This window comes from Epinephelus moara, chromosome 20, assembly GCF_006386435.1.
Source record: "Epinephelus moara isolate mb chromosome 20, YSFRI_EMoa_1.0, whole genome shotgun sequence".
NCBI classification, from domain to species: Eukaryota; Metazoa; Chordata; class Actinopteri; order Perciformes; family Serranidae; genus Epinephelus; species Epinephelus moara.
In genome coordinates, this window is record NC_065525.1 from 28,325,165 (window position 1) to 28,333,307 (window position 8,143).

At 38.2% G+C, this 8,143-nt stretch overlaps 1 protein-coding gene across 1 annotated transcript in view; it reads right to left on the reverse strand.

Moving 5' to 3' along the window:
* The window catches only part of LOC126408117 (uncharacterized), a 12,323-nt gene extending 4,579 nt beyond the window's left edge, over positions 1-7,744 (reverse strand). Inside the window, exons 1-14 of the mRNA XM_050073493.1 lie at positions 7,326-7,744; positions 5,721-5,772; positions 5,588-5,605; positions 5,076-5,147; positions 4,578-4,670; positions 4,042-4,152; positions 3,586-3,663; positions 3,354-3,443; positions 3,186-3,278; positions 3,020-3,100; positions 2,596-2,688; positions 2,417-2,506; positions 1,609-1,701; positions 1,197-1,268 (exon numbers count right to left, since the gene is read on the reverse strand). Coding sequence (XP_049929450.1) covers positions 1,197-1,268; positions 1,609-1,701; positions 2,417-2,506; positions 2,596-2,688; positions 3,020-3,100; positions 3,186-3,278; positions 3,354-3,443; positions 3,586-3,663; positions 4,042-4,152; positions 4,578-4,670; positions 5,076-5,147; positions 5,588-5,605; positions 5,721-5,772; positions 7,326-7,634 — 1,345 coding nt within the window. The 5' untranslated portion in view covers positions 7,635-7,744. The remainder of the gene's footprint in view (positions 1-1,196; positions 1,269-1,608; positions 1,702-2,416; positions 2,507-2,595; positions 2,689-3,019; positions 3,101-3,185; positions 3,279-3,353; positions 3,444-3,585; positions 3,664-4,041; positions 4,153-4,577; positions 4,671-5,075; positions 5,148-5,587; positions 5,606-5,720; positions 5,773-7,325) is intronic.
* Between the last annotated feature and the right edge of the window lie 399 nt (positions 7,745-8,143).

Genomic DNA, 8,143 nt, shown 5'->3' on the forward strand with positions numbered 1-8,143 from the left:
CAGATGACGGTTCGGGTTCATTCTCTCCTGTTGCGTGGTAAGTGTGGTCCATTCGCAAACTTTATAACTAAAAAAACTTTTCACTACTCTCTATCGACGAACTACTAACACTCTGCTGTTTCCTCCTCCTTCTTCCTTCCTTCCGCTGTCTTCGTTGGTTTATTTATACACGCGAAACGCGTTCTCTGGCTGACTGGATTGTCCGCTAGGTCTGCCGTACATACATGTCGGCGCAAGATGGCGACCTCTCTAAAGCAAGGCCCTTGCTCTCTATATATATAAAAGCATAATTATAAGGCTACGAAAACCAAACAAATTTTTTTTTATAGCGATTATACACTTATATAAACATATTAATGGGTAGAATATTCAGATTCAGATTCACATTTGACAATAAACCATGCCAAATATTACACACTGGCCCTTTAAATATCATTAAGGCTTGAAAGCTTAATTCACAAACGGAATATCACAAAAATCATGAACTCATATAATGTCTTGTTGTGTATTACTGTAATTTGAAGCTTATTTACTTTGCTATTTTCCAACCTGGACCCTTTTCCCATGTTTCTGTGTCTAAGTGACTAATGGGAAAAACAACTTTTGAAACAGGTCCAGTATTGAGTGACATGGTTGCAGCCAGCAGCCACAAAAAACGGCTGCAATGCAATCACAGGGGCATGCTCACACCTGCAGTTTACATCCACTAAAAGTGCTTGTTTTTGTCACTGACTGGGATTTTTATCATAAGTGTCTGACAACATTATGTAAAGGACCCCACTGAGAAATAAAATGTTTTCCTTTACTTTTCGCTCTATCCAGTCTGTTTGTTAATTTCTTCCTGCAGCAATTAAACCCGCAAGACATCAGAGCAAGACTTCTCCTTGAGGGAGACTTGGTTAAACACAGGCATGCAAGCAAAAGGTTAAGAAAAACATTTCCATTTCCATAACCTTGTCAGATACTTAAAAAGACAATCTGATCCTGTCAGTGGCAAAAACAAGCACTTTTAGTTGATGTAAATTTAGGTGCAAACATGCTCCCAAGGATTACATTACAGCTTGATTTGTGGCTGCTGGCTTAATACTGGACCAATTAAAAAAAAAAATGTTGTTCCCATGAGTCACTTAGACACAAAAACATGAGGAAAACTGTTGAAAAACACAAAATTTTCCCTTTAAATTCAGTTAACTCACCAGTTTTCATCCATCTCTCATTGCTAGACAAATTTAGCTCATTGTTGTTGTCCTGTGGTGAAGGTGAAGAGTCTAAAGACAATAATAATGTTAAAAAAGACACATTTTCTCATTTATTAAAAATTCACATTTTCAAGAGATATATGGTAAGTGGTCCACAAGTACTTTAAGACTTTCAGTATTGGCTTAAACTGTACCAAACTATAATTGTGGTCTAATATCTGACTATACAGCAGCCAGTGTGTGAATGTTGTTGGAGGTTTATTCTGTTTGTGGTCAATGCTGATACCAAACAGTGAAACTACTAGACAGTCCCCTACCACTTTTCATGGATATATCAATAATGGTTTCACTGTTACTAAAGGAATCGTTGATTTTGGTCCAGAGAAAGTAGAGCTGCAGTATTTCCTACCTGTTAATAACTGAATTGGTCCGTCTGTAACGTTCTCTGTGTTGAGGTCACTGAGGGTGTTGTGGCTGTGGTCGCTATGAAATGTTACCGACTCTAGGAAATAAAAAGTATTGAGTTTAACATCACAGTCACAGAAAGCACTTTTACTTTTATGCTGATACCTTATACTTTAAGTTCATTTTTCAGATAATACTTACATACTTTAACTAAAGAATGATTTTCAGTGTGGGATTTACTTGAATTTTTGCAATGTTTTTTTTTTTTACTCAAGTAGAGAACTTGAATATTTCTTCCACAACTTTTAATATGAAACTCTTCTAACATGGATAAACGAAATACAGTAAATGAAGAAAAAAAAATCAGTGGTCATGTTTGAGGAATGGATCATGATGCAAGAAACTTGTGGTCTGCGTGATGACACATGGCTAGCCCAAGACCACGGACAGAAAAACGCTCAGATTTAAAATATTGTGATAATCTAACATGACCATTTTCAAAATATCAATATTATATACAAACATAATAAAGATGCATTTTTGATTTTCTATCAAATCATATGTAACTATGCCCAAACCTTACCCTTTGCACATTTTTTTGTTGAATTTTAAGTCATAATAATAAATTTTTTTGTGTGTGTATTTACCCACTTTATGAGTCATTTTTACACTCCTTCCTAGTATTAAGAAAGACTATGGGATTAAAAATGGTACGGAAATTTAATTTGGGTAAAACAAAAACAAAACAAGAAAAAACAATAAGTAAAGAGAACTTTCGTATAAATCTGTCAGCCTCTCAAACAGTTGCTTACCAGATTCCTTTTCTGTGTCTCCAAGTTTCTCAGAGTCAGTAACAGTAAGGACATCTCTGGCTTCATGAGCTGGATGTGTTGTTGGTGACACTGTGGAGATTAAATAAACAAGTCCAGTATAAAGTTATGATCGAATCTGTGTGTCCAGACATTTCATAAATGAGTCCTAGAACTCCTACCTGAAAATAAGTTAATTGATGCCTCTGTAACATTCTCTGCATTGGTCTCAATCTGTGTGACATCTCTGATGGCTGGAAGAGGTGATGTTAACTCTGTAGTAAATAAAAAAAGAAGCTGGATAACCATACATTTTAAAAGTTCTCCTACTAATAAACATGCTTATCATACAAGATTGTCCTAAAACAACAGTGGAATAAATCAAAATTCGCCAATGAAGTTTTCCTGCCGCTCAAAATAGTTGTTAACTAGATTTTATATTTATGTCTTGACTGAACTTGACATACACATGAATGGTAAATACTGATACCAAACACAGTATATAGACTAGACCACACATTTGAAGTAGTCTCACTGTGCATTACTGTAATTTAGATGGATCTGGCCATGACTAAAGTTATCATGGTACATGCACCAGTTTCTTACCACTTTTAATGGTTGTATCACTTGTGTTTCCGCTGCCGTTGAAGGCATCACTGTTTTGAATCACGTCTGGAGGAAATGCAGTTTGAGAGTGAAACAAGAGTGGAGTTATTGGGCAGCACCTTCAATTAGACTGACTTACTTATGATATAAAAGCCACAGTTAATACCTGTGAATAATGTACTTGGTGCCTCTGTGACACTTTCTGTCTTGGTATCATTCAAGATGTCGTTGCTGTACGCTGGATGAGCTGATGCTGACTCTGGAAAATAAAAATTTAAAAAGTTAAATATGTCATTAGGTCTGACAGTGAAGTTGTCTTGTCACAGGTGCTTACCAGGGTCTGTACTTGTGTCTAGGGGTTTTGTAGAGGCTGGGACGTTCAGTACGTCTCTGCTGTCATTGGGTGGATGTAATGTTGGTGTTTCTGTGGAAATAAAGATGTCATATATTATTTATTAATAAGGTTCATATAACCTTGAAGCCCTAAGTCACAAACAGCCTGTTATATAAATCATTAACTCACATAATTGTTTTACATTATATGTAACTTCTGACTTTCATCCTACCAGTTTTGATAATAGTCGAGCTGCTGTTTTCTGTGTCAGTTTGATTGGCAGCCTCGCCGCTCAGAGAAGGAGATGAATCTAAACATGTAGAATAAGAGCAAATGGAAGGTTAACATTGTAAACTTTTCCAAAAATAATAATCAACTATTAAAATAGAGAAAACAATTGGATTAGAGAGGTTTCCATGGATGTTTGATACTTTGTCACACCACCTTGACGACTGGATCACTTACTATGTGACGTGAATTAAAGATGATCACAGACACTATTCTGCAAGGATCAAACTTACATTTTGTACTTACAAATTTACAAGTTTAAAGATTTGATTTCAGGGAATCACTTCAAAGATTTCTATGTTTTGATCAGGCCTTGGTGTCATTTCTGTGAAAAGCTTTTTGGCTGTGAAAATGAAACATGCAGGTTAATTGATTATTGATTTTGTGGACACGTTCTCACCCATCAGCATGTTGGTTTGATCGATGTGTTCTCTCATGGTCTCTTTTCTCTTTTGATTACAAGGACCTGGTGGGCCTGGTGGACCTGGTGGACCCCTCGGACCAGGAATACCTTCAAATATACACACACAGTAAACGCAAGTGAGACATGTAAAACTGAACTGATAAACAATACTGCTGGTCAACAACAAAGGTTCTTTATGACAATCATTAAACCAAGATTTTGCCAAAAATAATAGGCGATTAGTTCACAATATTTGGGGTTCAGTTTGTTTATTACGTCCTAAAACGATATAAAGTGTTGAACAAAACATAGTGGCTATCATGCTATTTTTGAAACCCTCACCAGTAGTGGAGCTACATGTCAAGACTCAAGCTTGCTCTTAAAATATACAAGAAACTCAATAGAATAAAATTAGGTGAGGCCTTTTCAGATGTAATCTTAAGTAAACATTGACTTCAGTCTGACTGACCTCGTCTCTGTTAATCACATTATTCATATCAGGTTCAAATGTGTCGTGCATGTCTATCTCTCACCCTCAATGAGAATGTCATTGTAGGTCTCGCCTTTCAGCAGTAGAGGCCCAGGGTCTCCTTTCGGTCCTGGCTCTCCTTTTTCACCAGGGGGTCCTAGTCATTGACAGGTCATTAGTTTAAACCACAGAAACTAAAAACAGAACGATCTTGTGTTAATTGTGGGACTTTAAACCTGCCAACGTAAGATCTTAGGCTTTTTTTTAAACATGACATTTTCACTGTGATTCTGTGAAGAGTCTGAAACCAGCACGATTCAGGTGTAATCAGTCCAGTAAACATTTCAAACTGAATCTAATCCTCCATTCATTCCTAATGTGGCAGCTATGTATATAGTCAGAGTCACTTGTGGACAGTGAGTGGGGGTTTCATGTTGTGTAACCACAGCTGAACAATGGAAGACTGTTTGAAACTTGTGACTGACTTCCAGAGGTTATTTGTCTGCTCTGGTGCACACCTCAGAGAGGGTTATTGATTTCTCTGGCACAACAGATCTCTCACCTTTTCTTCCTCGTTTCCCCTGCGGCCCGGGTACACCCTGTGGTCCTGGTGAACCAGCTCTACCAGGCAAACCTAACAGGGAATAGGACTGAGACTGTAACATATTGAGTGTAGTATAAACGAGGCAATTCACCCCTAAATCAAAATGACACATTTCTCCTCTTACCTGTAGTGCTGTGTTTAGATCTAGATTGTTTTGGTGTGAGTTGCCGAGTGTTGGAGGTATTGGCCGTAGAGATGTCTGCTTTCTCTTGAATATAATTGAACTAGATGGCACTCAGCTTCTGGTGCTCAAAGCGCCAAAAAATACATCTAAAAATATTATTATATAGTTCCATTATATTTGAGAGAAGGCAGACACATCTACGGCCGATATCTCCAACACTATGCAACTCACACCAAAACAATCTAGACTGATAAACAGCACTACAGGTAAGAGGAAAAATGTGATTTTAATTTTGGGGTGAACTGTCCCTTTAAGTTATGCAATTATTTGAAGTGACTGTTCTTACCTGGTGGTCCAGGTGGGCCTGAAGGGAAAAATAAACAAATATTTTTTACACACATCAAATACAGTAGAAACACCAAAAACCATAAAACCATAAAAACCACAGTCCTGGAAAGGAGAATATTTATGAGGTGCACCTGTTAAACAAACTCCTCTGGAGCTGTTACACAGATCCATGAAGGCTTTGACCTGAAATACAGAAAGCAGAAACAAACAGTGCGTGAAGTCAGTGTTGATTTGAACTACATCTGGAATCTTAGCGTTGCACATTTTTTATCTTTGACATCACTTGGATTTAAGTAGAAAACAAAACTTTGCTTTTCTTGTGAACCATCTTATCAACCTCAGCTGTGTCACTTGCTCTCAGGATGTGAGAGAAGATTACAACTAATTTAGTTTCACATTATTCCCATTATTGGATCTGAAAAGATAAGTCGATTAATTGATTGCTGACAAAATATTAACTGGCATCAACTGTGATAATCAATTAATCGTTTAATGCCATTATTTTAGTCAAAAATTCACTTTTGAATTCGTAAATGTGAATGTTTGCTGCTTTTCTTGGTCCTCTACAGTAGTGAATTGACGGTAGTGAATATTTTCTAGGTTTGGACGGCTCACTGGACAAAACAAGAAATTTAAAGATGTCACCTTGAGCTCTGGGAATGCGTGTTGAGCATTTTCCACCATTTTCTTTCTCTTTCATAATATAAACAATAATTAATTAATTCAGAAAATAATCAGAAAATTAATTTAAAGTTAAAATAAATGTTAGTTGCAGCCCTAATTATTGTTGCTGATTATTCATTTTTCAGACCAATATGGTAATAAAACTAGTAAACTAATACAACTACTTTTATTTTGGTAAGACACTTGTGTTTCATTGATAAATGTGCTGTCATGAGTACAGTAGCGCCCTCTGGAGAGATGCCAGTTCCCACTGGATGTCAGCACAGTTGAGGGAGGAGCAGTTACGCTCCGCTGCTCAAAGTATTTATCCAGTGCAGTCTGTGGAAAACAGTCCGTTGGATTCCTTGCATTACACACACATGCTTCTTATCCCAAAAGGGAATAGAGAGGAAATGTCTCTATGAAAAATGACAGCGAAGAGATGTTGATTGCTCCCCTGTTTGTACAGTACAGTAAACAGTCAGCGGTATTCACAGTTTTTTCGAAAGAGCGCACATAAAACATTTAGGTGTCATTTAGATGTCTGCTATTACTGGAAAGACCACATTAAATCTGTCTGCAAAAGGACACAACAAAGAATTTATCTGGTCTTTTGGGGCGAGAGGACAAATTCTTCTTTGTTTTTTACTTCTGTGATTGTGAGTGTTCTACAGTATTGTAATATTACATGGTACAAGTGTTTGTCCTCCACTTTACAATCTGCTCAAACAAAGTCAAACCCCTTTAGACCTCTAGGAATCAGCCTACAGTAATTACACATGAGGGCTGCCAAAACATTGTCTCTGACCCCAACCATGTCCTGAGCAGGGTGATACAGGGTTGCATGATTTACTTATATGAGACTGAAGCACTTATTTGTGCACCAGTCAATCCTAAAATCAAATATGGGGCTTAATCCCAGATCAAATGTACACTGAAGGGTTTTGAATGTGTTGCCCCCAATGTATGTTTCTTGTCCTAAATGTTTGCATTTGTTTGATTTTGCAAATGAAGCAGCTGTGATGCAAGAAAAATATCAGACTTAATCTGACACCAAAGTATAATCATCTTACAGGAACCATGGAGTAAGTCATCAGCATCAGCATATCCTTCTCCTCTTGGCTCTGTGTTGCTTTTCCCTCCTGGTGTCTCCTGCTGCGGTGGAGCTTCTTCAGCTCTCCAGCCTGTGCAGGGTCCACAGGCAGGACCCCAGCCTGCAGCCTGAAGCTCTGTGACAGCACCTGCATCTCGGCGCCCAACCTGCCCAGCTCCTCCGTCAGCTCCCTCTGTCGAACCATCAGGAACACGAAACCTGCTGTGCTCATGAGCAGCAGCACACACATCCCCACCAGCAGCAGAAAAACTCCACTCCTCTCTTTCATGTTTGCGTGCTGGTCCTCCTCTGCAGAGTGATCTGAGCTCTGCAATTCACAAGCACATACAGCACATATCTGACCGCTTGCCAACAGATGAGGCGTCAGAGGGAAACTGCGCTGTAGCTGTTGGAGAGAAATAAACATGTCGAGATCCGTCTGTAACTATGGGGTGAACCACATGATTGCGCAACAACAAGCATCTGGGAAACAGTTAAAATCTCCAGGCCCTTTTGATTCAGAAGCAGATAATGGACATGTTTGTCAGAATGACACACACAGTGTAGTGCTTCCTCTCAATATTGCCACCAGTCCGTCCTACACAAAATGACATGGAAGTGGAATAAATAAGTTGGGAACAAGGGGAACATTCTCTGGGTCTACAAAAGAGCTTTCAGAGTGCTTTTGGTAAAAGACTGAGTGTGTGCATGTGTGTGAACTGAAATCTCCTTTTAATAAATGAGTTTTTTTCATTCATTGCATCATGCATTTCCAAATATAGAATAATAGTTACATAT